General features: G+C 35.6%; 1 protein-coding gene across 4 annotated transcripts in view; it reads left to right on the top strand.

Annotated features, from left to right (window-relative positions):
• CEPT1 (choline/ethanolamine phosphotransferase 1) overlaps positions 1-18,826 on the top strand; it is a 36,598-nt gene extending 17,772 nt beyond the window's left edge. For 2 of the 4 annotated variants that reach the window (XM_053214593.1, XM_053214592.1), the window contains exons 5-10: positions 2,435-2,519; positions 8,602-8,643; positions 15,912-16,043; positions 16,513-16,671; positions 17,223-17,348; positions 17,942-18,826. In XM_053214593.1, coding sequence (XP_053070568.1) covers positions 2,435-2,519; positions 8,602-8,643; positions 15,912-16,043; positions 16,513-16,671; positions 17,223-17,348; positions 17,942-18,061 — 664 coding nt within the window. In that variant the 3' untranslated portion in view covers positions 18,062-18,826. Of the gene's footprint in view, positions 1-2,434; positions 2,520-8,601; positions 8,644-9,314; positions 9,400-15,911; positions 16,044-16,512; positions 16,672-17,222; positions 17,349-17,941 lie in introns of all 4 variants that reach the window. The other 2 variants (XM_027058366.2, XM_027058365.2) reach the window with 2 other exon arrangements.
• The last annotated feature ends 738 nt before the right edge of the window (positions 18,827-19,564 follow it).

Below are 19,564 nucleotides of genomic sequence, written 5' to 3' on the forward strand. Positions count from 1 at the left end.
AGGATTTCTTTTTTATATACAATCAATTTAGGTTGTTGTGTGTTTAATAACCATATAGCATATTTGTCAAATAAGAGATATTGATTTGTTTTTCTTAATCGCCTAGTGTCACTAATTTTAGTGGCTATTAAATTTGCTCATATCTTGACCAAAAATAGGCACCATAGTTAATTCATTTTTAACTAAGTAATTTCCATTCAAAGTCAGATATTATGAGAAAGTCAATGTGTTTTGGATACATCATCTCTGATATTATGACTAAATCTTCCAGCATTTTGCTCTAATCACAGCTGAAAGCTGCCTTGTACAGAGAATATTAGTACCTGTCACATCTAGACAGACCCCTGTTCTGACAGTGTTTCTGGACCAAGCAAGTAGAGGTCTGATAGAGATGAGTACTGCTCACTGGGACCCTTCTAGACCCAACTTAGCCTGTTAGGATTTTTACTAACTTGAATTTGAAAGACTGGGGAGGGAAGTGGGCTCAGAGGCTAGAACTTCACAGAAGAATTGGGTCGGCCGAAGAAGATAAGAATTATGAATCGAAGTTCATTTGTAAACATTTGTAAAATATACTTTAAAATGTTTATGGGTTATACTAAATGGAAGAGTTCACATTTCCTCTCTTAAGGCTTAAACCGTGTATATCTAGATATTTTAAAATATATAATTTGTAGATGTATATGTAGAATCATTTTTTATAAATCAAATGCTTAGAAATTCTAGACAATCTCTAATAAAACTATTTATGCAAAATACTGGCCTTAAAGAAATCCTCCACACTGTGAAAGGTAGAACTCTTAAATTATCATTTCAGAAAAAAAAAAAACAATAACAAAACTTTTCACAAGTCAAAAAAAGAAAGAAATTATAATAAATTGAACTAGATCAGTATATCTTGCCTCAAGTGTTACCTCCAGACTATTGTCTGTGTATCAGCTTGAGCAAGGCCCAGAACTTTCATTTCCTAATTTGTAAGTCAGAGTTTTGGATTTGATGGTATCTAAGGTTCCTTCTATGAGCCTATTAATTTTACAGATGCTATTTTCAGTGTACTTACTATTTATAATTATAGCACGTGGAGTATTTAGTACATTTTTCAATTCACTTTTTCACACTTACATTAGCTAAAACTATGTAAATACATAACTTCTGACTTGTTCTTTTCTAGTTAAATGAAAAAAGTTAATAGGCTATGTATTCTGGTAGTCTGGCAAATCCAGTTCAATTCTTACCCAAGAAATCTCTAAAGTATAAGTATTTGCAGATATCGTAGTAATTAAAAACTGTTAATGTTATAAACTGCTAATGTATAATCCACTTTTTGTGGATTAAGAATTAGGAAGCTCCCTGTTAAATGCCCATATAGGATATTCATACCTTTAGAAGTTTAAGACTTACCATGTGAACTAATAACTGTCAAAGATTTTCCTTTCAGTTTCTAGTTTCCCTGTGTATTTTTTGTTAGTAAGTCATTCATTTGGACTGTGCCTATTTTAATTTTATCAAATTGTTAGAGATAAGATCTTAAAACAACTGTTTATATTAATGTAAAGCCTAGATTGCAGTTTGGACTTTAAGATCATCGGGTAAAATCGTAGACCTGTTTCCATCACATTTATTCCTAGGTTCTTAATTTTGATTACATGGCTTTGATTTGAAGTCTGTTCTATACTGCCACTCCTTTTGCCAACATCCTTTAGTGATCACATTAGACATGTTACTTATTTTTACCACTAATAAACTAATCCAATATAGTAGAGAGTTATAATGCTGGTATGGAATTAAGGGAAGAGAAAGAGGAAGAAGGATAAGACTTTAGACTAGAAATTATCAGGAAACGGGACAAGGAGCTGACCAGTTTTATTTTGTTCTGACCATATCCAAAGAAGTCATAGTTTCCCCCTTGCCCTTTTCACATACGTGTGCATATTTTTACTGAATAGCAGAAGCAGGAGCATGATGAGATGTGGGGCAGTGAAGGGGTATGAGATGATTAGTGGTTTTTCAAACACCTGGATAACTGTACACTGGGGCTTCTGGAAGCACTCCTCTCGACAGAGAAGTCTGGATAGGTTCTCGCAGAGAAAGGACCTATGTCACAGCTAATGTGATTATTTGGCAAGTAGTGTTCACTACTTGGGTAACTGAGAATTAACTGCATTTTTAGTTCTAGTGTTTCCAGCTGCCTATTTACAAGTCATGTATTCAGTGTGTTATAGTTTGAATTTTTACACTTTTCTACTATTTTGGTTTGGGTAAGAAATATACATGTTTGCATAAGGTTAGTAATAGTACTGTATAAATTGTTATTGAATCTTTAGATGTCTTTATAAGGGTAATGCTACTTTTTAAATGTTTTTGCTACCTGTAGGGCTCTTTGGCAAAAGCTCTGAGTAAAGTTATTTTGAAATGTTTGTTTCCTTATGCATAGATTCGATGTTACAGAGTCCCAGATCATAATTATAATATGCCAGCTTCTCACAGGAACCCTGGGACCTTGGTTCTGGAACTTCACGGTAACTGCTAGAATATTCATGCTGTCCAATGAACAGTGGCGTGAACTCAATAAAGACAGCACCTTTGTCATGCACAGAGTAATTAAAATACAAAAAAATAAAAAGTCTTCTGGTGGTATTTCACAGACAAACAGGTTATTAGAAAACAAATAATTTTAATATATATAGGGCAATAAAAATCCACCCTATTAAAATTTTTTGAAAATAATATTCCTGGTGATTTGATGCTAGAAACAATTATCTCTCTCACTTACCCTACTGTACCTAATATCATTTTTGCTCTTTGTAATATTTTTAAAACAAATACCTTTCCACCATTAACTAGATTTTTTTTAAATTTATATTTTGAAAACAATAAAGCAAGCAGAGTTTCCCTTTAGATAAGCAAGTTGAGAAGATGCTTAATAGTAATGTAGGAAAGATTCTGTTTATTCCCTTAACTCCTTTAGAATATTCTTTAAGCAATCTAGTACCGATTCTTCTGTTTCTGTTTTCAACGATCTTAGTTTTTAAAAAAATTAATGCTAGAAGCTATTCCTATTTGTATTGTTTACTGTTTTCTTCTCTTATTGTGCTTTTAAAACTAAGTATCCTTTGCTTTTCATGTTACTATAGCCATCTGTTGAATAACATCCTTTTTCAGGTTTGGTTTGTTTTTAGTAAATACATATTTCCTTAATTAATGCTGAGTAAATAATACATCTTTTTTTTCTCTCATGTTAAAATTATAATTTAGACTTTATGACTTTTAAAAGTTCAAAAATATTTATTAGGAAATAGTTTCCCAGTAGAATAGTCCAGAATCTTTCACACTTTAGTATGAAAGGTTTATTCACAAGCAAAGTAGAGCTTAAATTCCATTTATTTTGCAGTTCATGGAGTGTTTGGGGGCTGTTCATATGGACACCTAACATATTGTTCTAGCAATACGGGGCTGCATTAGGTTTCCTATATTGAATCCTCATGCTCAAAAATGTTTCAATAATGTGGTAGAGTAAGTCTGGTAGCAGAGTTCTTTCTGAAAGGTATCTTGCAGCATTGTAAATCCATTTATTCAGTGGCAGTAGAGACATCTTTGGGGACAGATTAATAGTGAGGGATAGTTTACATCTTTTTTTCAAAAGAAGCTTAGACTTTGGAGAATACTGAAAAGTACTATAGACATGATTGAGAATCAAAACAAAAGCCATTTTTTCATTTGAATTTACAATGTACTTGCAGAATTATTTGTGGGGTCTATTTTCCTGGGGTAGAATAATGTGCATAGTTCAGAATGTGTCATTTTTAGTCCCCCTCTACCCATAACCTGTCTTCTGGTTCTTTCTCCAAAGACCTAAAACTTTATGCTCACTGCAGTTGTCTAGGTAGACAATTTTTGATAGCTCATTTACTATTTTTAATTGCACTCACCAAAGGTCTTTTCTCCCAGTGTTCTTAGTGAAATGAATAGTCAGGATATTGACTATATTACTTACTTTCACCTTGTTTGTGTATGATAAAAAAGTACCTGTATTTATAGAACCTTTCCTATTAAAATGTTTCTAGAAACTAATGCAAATCTGTTCTTTTACCAGTTCTTAACTTGGAGAGACTTTTTTTGCTTTTAATATTTGTTGCTTTAACTGGTTTGATCATTGCAATGAGACTGTCAGATGTTTGTGGGTTTTTCTTTTTCCATTTTTTCAGAGTTCAGGGGGAAAATAAGCTTAAGAAAGAGTTCATTATAATTTGTTTCCAATTAATTTAATTTATTAGCATCTAAACTTGGAATGCTATTACCATTTTACAGAAAGTTGTGTTAGAATACAAGAAACATCATACATGGACACCTTAGTGATAACAAGGTAAAAACTTAGCACAGATGTTTACTCCAGTTGATTAGTAAACTAAAAATCAGAGTTTTAGCACCATGTAGGTACAACACTTCCATTTTCTTTCAAGGCTCTGCCACCTATTATCTCGGTAACCTTGGAAAAGTCCATTAACCTATCTGACTTTCCACATCTATAAAATGGTGGCAATAGTTCCTACCTCCTAGATAGTTGTGAAGATTAAGAGTATCAAAATGTAATGTGCTAGCTTTAGTGACTGGCATATAAGTGTTTGTTACCACTATTATTTTTATTGATTTTAAGACCTGTGTTAGTAACTCCCAGAAGTTGCTAGATTTCTTCCAGAATTGATTGTGGTAGTTTGAGAGGAAGAATAGGTCCATGATCCCTTCATTTAACTTCATCACGATTATTACTAAATGAGGTGAGAGGACTCTCCTAATTCTTCTGTTTCCAAGGGTGATAAGGGTAGGCTGTCCCCTGAATTGTGAGACCTAAGCTTTAGCTCCTTTTAGAGGACTTACATTCTGGCCTTTGGCTATTTTTCTTCTTACTCGAAAATCACTGGATGGGTTGTTGTTGCAGGTGGTGTTTTTTAGTCTTCTCAGATAATCTAAAGATCCATTTAGTCCTTCATGTGGTAGATAATAAATATGGTTTTAAATAATTCAGCTTATCTCAAAAATAGATGCTTAGACTTTCTCTGTATGTAACACTTTTTGAGAGTGTGTGTGTGTATGTGCGAACAGGAAGGGGCAAAGGAAGAGGGGAAAGAGAGAATCCCAAGCAGGCTCCATGCTGTCCGCACAGAGCCCAAATCAGGGATCAATCCCACGACTGTGAGATTATGACCTGAGCTGAAATTAAGAGTCAGATGCTTAACTGACTGAAACACCCAGGTGCCCTGTACCACTTGGTTTTAAAATATCATAGTTACCATTCAGCTGTCTGGTTAATATTACCTAACATTAAGCTTGCCATGCCCAGATTGTCCATTATCAAGGGTAGAAAGTAAAATATTGGAAGGCAGTATGGTCAGTTTCTAGGCCAGTCATGGTTGCAGTCTACCAAGACTTCACCCCACCCATGATTTTTCTGGTATAATAAATGTTCTGGTCATGCAGAAGTTCCCTACAACTTCAGATCCATTGACAAGTGAGTGCAAATCTGTAATTAATAACAATCTAATCTTTGAATAGGATTCCAGACACCCTCAGCAGATGTCTTTTTAAACAAAATTCTTCTTTTTAAATAATAAATAGCTCACAAGTACAAATCTGGGTTTCTTTGACACTTGAATTTAGCCCTAGTGCATATTCTCTTAACCAAGCCAACAGCCAACCCAAATTATAATACAATTACATTTGCTGTGTAGAGTTTAACAACAACATTGCTTTTATACATTAACTGCAAATATATCTTTGAATGCATATGTGACACATATAAGAAAAATAGATTAACTCGTATTAGAGTGAGTGGAAAGACATAAAAATTTTAGGGAAAAGATGATTAACATGCTTACCAGCTTTCACAGAATGTCATTTAAATCCCTTCACATTCCCATTACTCCTGAGTCTTGTTGGAATTCAAATCAGATGCATTTGTTAAGTATCTCTCTCAAAACTGAACAATGAAAATGAAACTTAAAATAGAAATTTTATTCATAGTCAGTTAACTTAGGAAGTTTGAGGTTGTTACACCCCTTAATCACTTTTTAAACCTCTAATTCTGATGTAATAACTGACCTAGGCTGCCTTTCTGTTGTGATAGAGACCCTCGGAGTTCCTCACTCCCAGCTAGAGAGATTTTCTGTTCCCTGTTTAGAAGTTAAAATTACTCCTATTCATTTTAAGATACCATGATCTCTTTACCTCTTAGTCAGTAGACCATTAAGATGTTGCTAGGAGTGATGGGCCCAGGGGATTTATTTCAAATACTCAGTTATTTTGACTGCCACACTTACAGCCTCCCCATCAAAAGAATGGGGGAGCTTAGTCTCCACAGCTGGTTTGCTTCTTTGCATTTTTCTTCCGTTACAGCCATTAGAATGTTGTTTATGGCTGGCTTGTTGTTGTCATTTGAAGAGATTATACATAGCAATTGGGCAAGTTCTTTCTGTACTTTGACAACCTATACTAAAATAGAAACAGGAAATTATTTAAAGCCAAACAAGTCAGAATATTTAAATACCTTCATGGTTACAGAAAATTAAGTGCATTCTCATCTAATTTCCCCCCTCTGAAACTTTTAGGCTGTGGAAATCTAATGCTGTAGATAAGAGATTTGTTTTCCCATATGTCTTTAAAAAAAAAAATCACTCTGGTGTTTTGGATGCTCCTTTGCCACATATTCTTTGTATCTTGAAGGGCTTATTTTTAGTGTAGTTCTGGAGGATTCTTTTTTGGTTTTTGAGTAGTAGTCCCAACATTTGGGAATTTCCCACCCATATTATTATTTTGAAATGAATAATAAGAAAGTGACTACAGAAATGCCACATTCCTGCCTTTCCATAACATTCTCCTTTCTGGATAACTGCCTTTCCTCCTCAGCCAAAAGTAGTAAATGATGAATTTATATTACCATAAATTCATCCACTAGGAGACTTCTTAGTGGAAAGGTAGGAAAATGGACTGCCATATAAGCAACTCTTGTCTAAGTAGATTCATTGACTCTTTTGTTCATTGTTAATCACTTCTGCCACCTGTCCCTCTTAGTTCCCTTAGTTCCTATCTCTAGGGATGGCCTCTTACTGCACCCTTCTTCATTGACAGTCAAGCTTAGAGCCACACCTCCAGGAGTGGGGATAGGCCATGATTCAGTGCAGGAGGGTCTCATCCGGGAGTACTGAGTATTCCTCTAAATCAAATAAGCAAACAGGAAAAAAACCTCTTAACTACCTATGACTGGTAAGTTTTCCCTGGCTTTCCCTCCTAACATTAAGGCATCGTGGATCTAAATACAATGACAGTATCTGCATGGTTTAGGAAATTCTGTCTTCTAAAATTTTTAAACAGGCAGATCCATAAAACTTTCCCTAGGAATCCCAGTCTGAGCTTTATAAAGATCTTTCATGTTCCCCATTCTCTTTTACATTCATCCAGGGTACAAAGATTAATTGCATGAGGTTCCCTCCATTTTTATTTTGTAATTCTATACTTCTGGCCCTTCCCCTCCCAAAAGGCTACTTCATATATCCAGCAAAATGTTGTAAGATGTCTACCCTCCTCCACCCAAGACAGACTCGATCATCTTTGACACCTGCTTAGTCTCCTGAATCTGCTACTGAGTGTAATTCCCCTTATTGGCAACACCATTCATCAGGTCAGCTCTACAGATTCTTTTTAGCCTAATTCGGTCCATTTATTCCCCAATAAATGTGTATGTAAAGATGACTACATCACTATATGTTTACAACTTAAATAAGCTTCTGTTCAAAAAAAAAATCTGGAGCAAACAAAGCTTAGTTTTTTTTAGTTGTGAGAGACTGGTATCAACTTAGTTATTTATGTTGGGCATGGAAACTTGCATATCTAGCTCACATTATATGTTTTAAGTGTCAGTTTCAGAAATGGGGGCTCCATTCTGCTCTGGGAATTGAATCCCCTTGCTGTTGTTGGTATCTGTTTTTCTTAGACTAATTTTTTTTAAAATTTACCTTCATATAAGTTATTCACTTTGTTTAAAACTAACATTATAAAAAAACGTATGCAGTGTATGGTCTCCTTCCCATCCTCCTCTCCCAGCGGTCCATCCCCACACTGTCCTCTCCAGTAGGTACCACTGTTCTTAGTTTACAATGTATCCTTCCAGAAATTTGTTATGTAATTACTGACAAAAATAGAGAATATTATTTTTCTTCTTTTTTACACACACACACACAATAGCACGTATACATTCTGCAACATTTCTTTTCACCTAATATATCTTTGATATTTTTCCATATCACTTTGTAGGGAGCAACCCACTCTTTTTTCAAAGCTACCAGATACTCCATTGTGTGGAAGTACTCTAATTTCTCTAACTGTTCCCTCATTGAGGGCTTTGCTGTTATAAAGAATGCTGTAATAAATAACCTTGTACAAACACTTTGTGCAAGTATATCTGTAGGATAAATTGTGAGAATTTTAATTTTGGATCCAATAATCTGGAATGATAATCTCAAGATTATGTAAAGTGCTGGTCTGTAGAAGGAAAAGAATGTCAGTTTGTGCTTTGCTCCTCAATCTTTTTGTCCATATTCTTTTTTTCAGACTTTCAGACTTCTAATTTCTACTGCCCTGTTTTTGTACCAGGTTTGTCTTTTCTTGACTGTAAGATCATTTTCAGCAACCTCAAACTAATTCTTGGCTGCTTTTCAGTTCTTCTTTCCAGAAATCTTAGGGTAGTTCACCTAATAAGTGTGAGAATTTGAGAGCTGGGTGAAATTTTTTTTTCACACCCCTACTATGGAAGGCATTAAGTGAATATAACTAAAGGGCAGTAAGTTTTATAAGATCTGAGTGATTTACGTTACTTTATTAAAAACTCACCATTTCCTCTATTTGGTACTACAAAGCCCTGGTTTCAAGATTTCATATTCTATAGCAGTGTAATGCAGTCCCCTCTGCTTGACACTCGAAATTTAATACACACATGCCCTGCCCCTGCTCCTTTTTTCTTTTTTTCCTTTTTTTGGTGGGAAAGGTTAAGCTATAGTTTCAGCCCAACTTCAGTGAGTCAGAAATTTCCTATGGAAAGGAGGGGTTTTTATTGCTCTGTGAAATTCATCAAATTAAATTAAAAGCCTCTGGATTTTATTTGATTTTGCTCATAACAAATTTTTGACACCTCCTTCTCCCCTTTCCTCAATATTTGAGATTTTTTTTCTATTGTGCATGATAGAGGAATGCTGCTAAGCTCGCAAGTAATTAACTTGAAATTGTTTTGAGTAATTCTGCTTTTTTGGCTTTTTGTACCTAATCAGAATTGATGTGACTGAAGTGCAAATCTTCATAATAATCATGCATTTGCTGGCAGTGATTGGAGGACCACCTTTTTGGCAATCTATGGTAACTTTGTTCACATTGTGTATCCCATGTAATGCATGTTGTCTTTTGCTTGTGTTTTCTAATATAGGATAATCCAGTTAAAGAGTGATATGTAAAACTATTTTACTCTTTCTGAAAATGAAAAGCCACAGCAATGGTAGGACACAAACTTCTCTTTGGGTCGTGGTGAATTTTACTGCTTGGAGTCAGGTGGAACTTGAGGTCCATTCCAGGACTATTGTTTTGGAAGGCCGTCTGAATTATTATTCGTCATCCCATTTTACATCTGAGGAGACAGCGGATACTATAGCCGGTTAACCAATGACTAGATCAAATCAGACTTTTTTTCTTTCTGAGCTATAGGAGTCTACTAGTTTTCTGTCATATGCTTAAAGCTGAATAACAAATTTGGGGTAGCAAATAAACTAGCCCTAAAACAGAATAAATGCTTATTGAAATCGGTGCCATAGAATGGTTTTAACAAGCCAGGACCTTGATTTTCAACCTGACCTATAAACACACATTCTTTTTTTTCACAAAACGTCAAAACAGGGTACATGAAAGGTATAATATGCAAGCCAAGAGCACAGGCTTAGGAACCAGACTGCCTGAGTTCAGTCGGGCTCCTCTGCGTATTGTGTGAACGTCATCTGTTACTCAGCTCTCTGTGGCTTAATTGCCTCCTCTGTAAAATGAGAACAGTAATAATAACCTATTTCATAGGGTTATTCTTTTTTGTTAAATGAGTAGTACGTATAAAGCACTTAGAACTGTGTGTATCAAGTAATAAGCCCTCAGTGAAAGCTGCTCTTATAATTGCCAGATCTTCTGCTAGATCTGAGTCACAGTTGTTTGTGCTGTCTGGTCCAGTTTACTGCTGATCACTACCACCACACTTTCAGAATTTGCCATTCATTTGGTGTGATCTCACCAAAGGATTTACTACTCCTAAACAAACATAATTCTTAAAAATCAGATTAATTTTAAGGTATGTGGGAAATTTATGGAACGAGATCTTTCGCATACCTAGTTCACTTTATGAGGGTCAATCAGATATTTGAGGAGGTGTAATTGACATACTTCCCTGAGTATTCATTACCAGAAACTGTTCAATACCTTTTGTCAGGAGGATAGGGTTGTGAGGAGGGAGGAGATAAAGGAATAAAAATAATCCATAGTCTGCCAGGAAAATTCTGAAGCTATCTAGTCATGTATGTAATATCATTCAAATTCACATCTTTCCTACACACGAGTCTCAAAAGCTGATAGGGTCTTTAGTGAAACCTAAGATATATTTTAGTGAAATCTGAGCTCCATAGATTCAGATATAGGTATACAGGGAGATACATAGATATAGGGAGAGAATTTTATTATTTTTGTTTTCCAGCAAGTTAAGCATATATAAATATATATAAATATAATAAAATATATAAATAAATATAATAAATATATGTTATATATACAGTTGACCCCTGGACTACACAGGTTTGTTAAAGCAAGGGTCCCTTAACTATACACTTTTTTTTATAAATACAGTGCAGTGCCATAAATGTGTCTTCTGTTCCTTATGATTTTCTTAATATCATTTTGTTTTGTCTAGCATCCTTTCCTGTAAGTGTATAGTATATAATACATATACAAAATATGTGATAATCAACTGTCTTATCAGTAAGCCTTCTGGTCAACAATAGCTCAGTTTTGGGGGAATCAGAAATTATAGACAGAGTTTCAACTGCACGGGGCTGGGTGGGTAGGCACTCCTAACCCTCGTGGTGTTCAAGGGTCAATTGTATGTTGACTTAAATTTTTTGTGTCTCTTGACTATGTTATGTTCATAGACTTTGTGTTTTATACCAAAGTCTCCCCTTCTCCAAAATTATTTTGAATATCTTAAATGTATATAAATTACCTATACAGTTTCATCATACCAGTTACCAAAAATTGTGATTTCTGGCTTGATCGTTGCAAAACAAGTCAGCGTCAGGTATATAAACCATATTATCCTTATCAGTATGGAAATACATAAGGCATTATTGCAAATGAAGTTATAGGCTGTATGCGTATATTTTTTAAGTGGTGCCTGGTGGTGAATTTGCTTCAGGTATCCTTGTTACCTTTTTCACTAGGATTTATATACATGAACTTAACAGAAGTGATAGTTGTTGTTTTTTTTTTTTTTTTCTTTTAAAAGGATTGAATAGTTTGCCCTATCTTTATAGATAATTAAGATAATATAATCATCCTCTTTTATTATATGTTTTAAAAAGTAACTGTAGGAACTCTCAGATCCGACACTGAAGTAAAATCCCCAGGCCCAACAATCTAACTCCAGTAGGAGTGAGGCCAGGTTGCGGGAGAGATGCAGATCCCAGGCCTTTGTTAGTGGCCCTGCTGTTACCATCATTAAAGTAAAAGGGAAGGGCCTGACCTCTCTGGTGATATTTGGAGGCTAAAAGAAATATTCTGTGTTCTTTGAGCAATTCCCAGTAGAGAGTCCCATAATTGACCTCAGACCACTATATTTCTTTTTTTCTTTTTATTTGGCCCTATGGGTTCAATGCTGAATATACTGTTTCAAATTGCATTATGTTAGTTTAGGAAAGATTACATTTAATAATTTGTGTGCCAAAATGGAGAAAATGTACCCGTTTGGAGCGTCAAATTTTCATCTCTCTTGAAGTTGAAGGCACGAAATGGACACTGCTTTCCAAATCCTCATTAAAAGGCTTTCATTGATAGTTAGGAAGCAAATCTATGGCTTTAAAAAATATATACAATTGTTTTTATAAAGCTGATTTCAGAATATCAGCTGTTTTGCAAAGATAAGTGATTTATATCTGCAGCTTATGGATTACCCATTTCTTGCTGCTTTTTTGCTTTTTTTTTTTTTTTCCTTCAGAGAGGTGGGTTTTTACCAAAGTTTGTAATTAGTTCTGTTGGTTTGGGTTGTTTGTGGTTTTTTTCTTTTCTTTTTTTTAAGGAAAAATTGTTTTCATGCACAAAAGTCTGTGCATGGGTTTACACATTGCAAGGAACAAAACAAAAATCCATATTGTTAATTTTTCTGTATTGCTTTTCCCAGAAGAATATATTCTTTTGGAATGTCTTGAAACTATCTTTTATCCTATCACTGTTTTTTTCTTTGTTTGTTTTTGTTTTAAGGAGAATTATCCTCACTTGAAAGGGACCCACATGCAATCCCCTCATGGTTACTTTCACTGCTGTTTCATTCTTTTTTTTTTCTTTTTTAAGTTTGTTTTTATTTATTTTGAGAGAGAAAAGAGAGAGAGCACGAGTGGGGTATGGGCAGAGAGAGAGGGAGAGAGAATTCCAAGCAGGCTCCACGCTGTCAGTGCAGAGCCCCATGCAGGCTCGAACTCAGGAACCATGAGATCATGACCTGAGCCAAGATCAAGAGTTTAACAGACTGAGCCACCCAGGCACCCCCTGATGTTTGATTCTTTTAAATGTAATAGTTGATTAAATGTGTAGGAAACCATGAGATAGATACCTTCTGGAATCCATTTAAGTCAAGTGGTGAGACCACAGGTGAAGTTTCAGAATTCCTTAGGCGGAACTAAATAAAGACTTACTATGCAGTATAATTTATTTGTGTCTCATTCCTTAGACTGAAGAAGTGTACTTAGACTTAAATAATTTAGACATGGTGATTTTCTTTAAATACTTGGTAGATGCTGTAATTATTGTTATATTAAAGTTTGATGGAAATCACTTCTTTTCAAAGTACTTCTAAATAGGCATTGCCACATTGTTTGGAAGAAGGTTAGTAGTATCTAACCTCAAAATGACACTTTGTGTTTCAGCTGAAATTTACAAAGCCCATAAGAACATTTTATTATGCCCCTAAGAAAACTAGTCTTAACGGTTTAGTAACTGATATTCTATATTAATCCAAACTGTTGAATCAGAACGTGTCCATTGTAATCTGGTAAATCTGAGATTTAATACCTGCTTTTCCATCTCTAACCTAAAATAAAATGAATTACATTAGATTGATATTTAGATGCATAATTTGATAGCATAAATCCAGAGGGTTTGCCCCTGGCTATAGAGCAGACACCATGACCCAGAGCTCTGATAAAGGTATGTTTTCAGTATAGCTTTCTTGTATTTCTGTAGAGTGAATGCATGTTAGCTACCTTGGGCGAGTTCCAAGATGAGAAGGCCAGAAAGGGAAAGATTGGGAAAAGACAGATTGTGTCCACCTTCCTTGATCTTGGGTGGGAGGTGAAAATGGCAACGCTTTTGGTGCTTTTTATAAGTGGTTCATTTGGTGCTGATTTTTAAGGGATTGCCTGATAAGGCTTGTGATTCCTTTCCTTCCAGCTCCCTTCACTTTGCCTCAGATTTTCTTGTAGCTAACATTCTTTTTCCTTCTTAATGTGGGAGCAAGATATGTCTTCTTATTCTCCCATGCACATAATTCTACATAGAGGGTAAGAGAAAGGGAGAAGATCTTAATCTTCAACAAGTGTATATAGAGCACTTACAATATGCATGGCTCCAGAGAGAATATAAAAAATCAATGCAAACAAAATCCTATACTCAGAAACTTAGGGTTTGGTGTATATAGCTATCCTATATGATGGAAGCCGAGAGGGTCTTAGGAATGTTTATGATACTTTGCTCCTAAGTCTGTAGCTTGCTCACTTATTTTGTGTTTCAAGGCATTTACTAAATTGCCTGGCTTCTTTAATATTTCAGTTTATTCTTTCTTCTTTCAATAGCCAATAGTTTCCATGAACCTACCGCATTTTCACCAAATTTTAATTATAGTTGTGGTAATACTCAGTTCAGTTGTGGCACAGATGACTGCTATGTCAGAGTTGGCACTTACTCGATACCCTGGCCCTAATACAGGCATGCCGCTATAATGGATGAATGCTTTGTCTCCTTTGAAATCTGAGGGAGTGTAGTATTTCCCCCATTGCCATACAGGGCCTTTGTCTCTGGAGGAAAAAAGAAAACTAGCCAGGGTATTAAATTTAATTCAGGTGCATCAGATTAAGATTGTAATATCCCTAGTTTTCTGAACCAGAGCAGGAAAATCTTAGAGCTCAAAGCAACCATGGTGTTGATTTTCTCCTTCACTGTAAACAAGTGTTGAATTTGGGCTGTAGGGTTTAGAAATGAATTAGGGAAGGAAGAAGACCATTTAGGATGCTCTGTAAAGTTCTGGGCTTAACTTTTAAGTTGACCTATTTCATTTTAGAAAACTAAACACTGCCACAGTACAACTTGAAATTTGAACAGTTGATTACAATTTTTTTTCAGAGCTGCAGTTTTGCAAGAGGTCATAGAGTTGTATAAACAAACTGAGTTCTTCAGAGTTTTGAAGAAATACAGTATCTAAACATTAGGATTGTTGTCTCTACCAATTTTACTTGGGTTTTATGTATACAAAAAAAAAAATTAGGAAATGTGACATGTCCTATTTGGTTTTTAAATGGTAGCCCTAAAAAGTATAAATAGCCCTAGTTAAAATGTTTTCATTATAAGAACTCATTTCCTATTAAACCCTGTGGGCTTCTGGAATTTTGTACTTATACTCATTTGTTTCTGTTAATAGAATATATCATTTTATGTTGCTTTATTTTCAACCCATATTGGACAAAATATGAGCCTTCAGAAAAGCTAAATGAGAGGTGCAAACAGAAAGAAAATCTTAAATGATTTTAAAAAGTTAGCACAAGTGTATTTCATTTTAAATGATGGATATTGTACTTGCAAGATTGAATACTTGATCCCAGTGCACTCAGCCGCTCTCCCCCGCCCCACTTTAGGTAAATTAATCTGCATTTTCAGTATGCTTTTGTATTTTCAGTATGCTATAAAAATATATTATTTGCTTCTTCTGAAAATTTAACATGTTAAAATTTTGGATACACAATTGTACCTGCTTGGATGGTGCTTGACGTCTTTTTGCCCTGCATATGAATGTCTTCTTGGCTGCCCTCTGCTTTTTCTAGTTTGCTTGTATCCTAACAGTTTGGAGTTGAGAACTCCTCTGAGTACAGCTTTTGTCTTCCATTCTCTAGTTTGCATGCTTTTTTAATCTAGCTGCAGATATTTCTAGTCTTTTATGCTCCACACTTTGTCTCTCATAACAATTAGTAACAAAGTACAGATTTAAAGGCAGAGGTCCAAAAATGTACAAAGAAACAAGCAAAGTACACTTCATTTATAAAAAGTCCAGAAGACAGCCTGTTCCACTGTTGCCAGACTTCTGGGATACATTAGGTGAACTTTACTTAGCTTGTGACACAATTTAATAAAGTTGAATCAGTAATTTTTTTAAAGGTTGGCGTAAGAAATGAGATTAATTTCTACATAGCCTCGTCTCTTTGTTATATTGCTTCTAATAGAAAGAGGGAAATGTTCATGAATTTAAGTATTTGCTAAACTGGAGGGAATATGGAGGATATATGGGAATATGAACCAAACATGTGTTGTATTTTCTTATTTCAATTTGTATATATTTTAATTGTTCTCTTTCTCTCCACCCATTAAAGATTCCAGTGCTGAATATCCAAATGAAAATTTTTCCTGCACTTTGTACTGTAGCAGGGACCATATTTTCCTGTACAAATTACTTCCGTGTAATCTTCACAGGTGGTGTTGGAAAAAATGGATCAACGATAGCAGTGAGTACATCTTAAGATTCCCCACAATTGTTTATACTAGGACGTGGTTTTGTAGTTGCCTTTCCATTTGAATTGTATAAAACATTTGCTAATTTAGACTTTCTGCTCAGTCTTAAACAAAAGTAATATCCCAAACTCACTTTTATCTATACATGCATACTTGTATATGCTTATGTGCATTTTTTTTTGTGCATGTACACACAGACACACATGCATGCCTTTATACACAAATGTATTTTTAAAAGTATGATCTGCTTTGTAAAATAAGCCTGACAGCGTAAGTAAAATCCTCAGATTGTGCCTGACCAACCCATACTGCTGCTTTCTTCACTAGCTGTTCAGTATTTGGTTACAGAAACTGCTGGCTGTCAGGCACCGTGAGGTTCTTAAAAGTGTGAGTTGATCTGCCTTACAACAGATCCATGTTGTATCTGACAGTTCGTACCTCTCTTCTCTTTATTCTGCACAGGGAACAAGTGTCCTTTCTCCTTTTCTCCATATTGGATCAGTGATTACATTAGCTGCAATGATCTATAAGAAATCGGCAGTTCAGCTTTTTGAAAAGCATCCCTGTCTTTATATACTGACGTTTGGTTTTGTATCTGCTAAAATCACTAATAAGCTTGTGGTAAGCACTAAAGTTTTTCTTTGTTTTGTGTTTAAAATTCCTCTTATTTTGGGTTTATGGCCATAGCTTTCATCCCACAGCTTCCTGAGCAGCTCTAGAGTTTGCTCTCCTCCAGTCAAGATCCCTGGACATCAACATGGGAACCGTTCTCACTCTTCTGTGAAGCTACAACTGGAGGTTACCAGAAGCTTCTTGGACCTCCACAGCCCTTCTTTCTGCTACAGTTTCATTTGGTGCTTTAGTTTATCTGCCTTCTTCAGTCTCCATCTGTACACTCGAATTAAGGGTGTTTATGAAAAGCATCTTCTGGGGCGGGGGGGGGGGTGGCTTGGTTGACATGGTCTGTCCCTGTGGTGTATAGCTCTCACACATAATTCTTGTCAGTTTTCTGGGTTTTTGTTTTTGGAAGTTTAGCTTTTTATTCAGTATCACCAAATAATTCTCGAAACTTGTGAACACAACTTGAAACTTGAGCGCAAAACTGATTTACTGTGACTCACGGTTGCTCTAGTATGAGAGTGCCTGCATCACGGGTTCTCTTTTGTTTTCAGGTGGCACACATGACTAAGAGTGAAATGCATTTGCATGACACAGCATTCATAGGCCCAGCACTTTTGTTTCTGGACCAATATTTTAACAGCTTTATCGATGAATATATTGTACTTTGGATTGCCCTGGTAAGTATCATTCTGTGTCCTGTTTCATGATTTGGAAGCCACTTGTTTTCTTGTTCCTGTGGGTCAGTCCTGGAAGATAGATACTATAATTGTAATGATTTGGAATGTCAGAAAACCATATTTATGGGACTTTGTAAAGAGTTCTTCGTGGCTTCATCTTTGAGCCATTTTTTGCATTATTCTTATTAGTCCTACATCTGGGCTCAAAAATTCCAGATTTCTGACTGTAAAGCAGGAACTGATAAATTACATCCTGTGGGCCAAAGGCCTGTTTTTATAAAGTTCTATTGGAACACAGCCGTGGCCGTTCATGAAGGTATTGTCTGTGTCTGCTTTCATGCTATAATGGCAAAAGTTGAGCAGCTAAGATAAAGACGGTATGGTCCACAAAGCCTAAAATATTTACTGTGTCTCTGAGAGAGTTTGTTGATCCTTAGCATAAAGGAAAAATCCATGAGGAAATTGAAGTATTAGATTGTATGGAATTGAAGACATGTCTGGAAAGAAGGGAAGAAGGAAGCCACTCCTTATGTAGGAAGCTTAGGAATCACCTAAGCAGGTCCTGAGAATCTGACACTCTCTTTTCTTTCCAGGTCTTCTCCTTCTTTGATTTGATCCGCTACTGTGTCAGTGTTTGCAATCAGATTGCGTCTCACCTGCACATACATGTCTTCAGAATCAAGGTCTCGACAGCTCATTCTAATCATCACTAATGACATACTTGGTGTCATATAGGAAACTCACGTTTTCTGCAGGAAAGAATCAGAACATATTAAGGAGAATGGGGTGGATAAGAACAAATATAATTTATAATAATCAATGTTGTATAACTTTTCTTTGTTACTGGTAACACTCCTTAACTATCCTGTGTGAGAATGGGAATTTCAATCCCATCCTGTAATTGTACATGTTGTCATACAGGGTTTGGCCCAAGGAAGCATGCAGGAAAAATTGCCATGTGTTTGTAATTATCTTGGATTCAGAATAAAATTGTCCTGGGGAGCAGATTCCCAGTGGTGGAGATTTCTCATGTAGAATATTTGCAGGCCCAAAGATGGTTGCTTTATAATTTTAACAAATCATCATCTTTTAGTGACATCCTTGTTTAGTCTCTTCTCAAGCTTTCTTTACTAAGGAGCTCAGCTTGTGGCACAGATATATCCTACTAGCTTGTGCAGTGGAGTTAGTGATAAAGACCTTGAATTTGAATTGAAAGGTTTCCTATCTTTACATTGTTGAGGAGGTAATTTTTTTTATTGCTCAAGAAATGGTATCTCTCATGGGCTTGGGATTTCCTGTTAGCATGCAGAATAATGTGGTAACTTTGTTGATCCATTTTATTTTTTTAAATAAATATATGACCTGAAAGCCAGCCTTTTTCTCAATTTTATTCAGTGGAAAGATAGACTAAGTTTTAATGTCATTTTTTTTTAAGCAAAATTTATTTCTGTTCTTTAATAAATGAGGAAATTCGGTCATCTGCTTTGTCATTATGTGTCCTGCGATCTATTCTGTTTAACTTAAAATATGGAACTGTGTTCGTTTTCCTTCTTGATAGGTTTTTTTCGTTGCATTTGTCATCCTTCAGATTATAAATCTTTTAGGAATCTCAAACCCTTCCCCAGAATTTTCAATGAGAGAGGCTTCGGCCTCCCTAGGCAGTTACCGAAAAGTTGTGCTCCTGTTCTGCCTCCTCGGTATGCTACAGTTTGAAATGAGAACCAGCTGTCTTCAGTGACTATAAGCCGGATCTGTTTCCGCAGTATGTATAGTCCAGATGCTTGAATGGAGGGGGACAGCAGAAAAGAAACTAGTGGTATCTTTTTATTGATTTGTATAGATTCCTGTTGATTTGTATTTATACCCTGTTTTTGTAATCATGGGTAAACAATAGCCGTTCTGCCTCAGCTGGGAGTCGGAACTCTGCTCTCTTGCACTTCTAATGCTTCCGTTAATCCCATGTAATCTTGAGTAGGAGCGACAGTGAAACCTTCAAGTTCCTTGCTAGACTGTAGCAGTAGAGAGAAATCTCTCATTGTTTTTGCTGGCTAGCAACTCCTCCAGCATCTGGGGTAGTTTTGAAGGTTAGGACGAAGAAGGATAATTCTACTTATTTGGAACAGTTGCACCTACTGCCCTCCTTGAGTAGTACAATAGACACAGCAGATGGTAATTACCTGCAGTGGAAATTGAGGTCTGCCGAGAGGCTAAGTGAT

This window comes from Acinonyx jubatus, chromosome C1 (assembly GCF_027475565.1).
Source record: "Acinonyx jubatus isolate Ajub_Pintada_27869175 chromosome C1, VMU_Ajub_asm_v1.0, whole genome shotgun sequence".
In the NCBI taxonomy this organism is placed as follows: Eukaryota; Metazoa; Chordata; class Mammalia; order Carnivora; family Felidae; genus Acinonyx; species Acinonyx jubatus.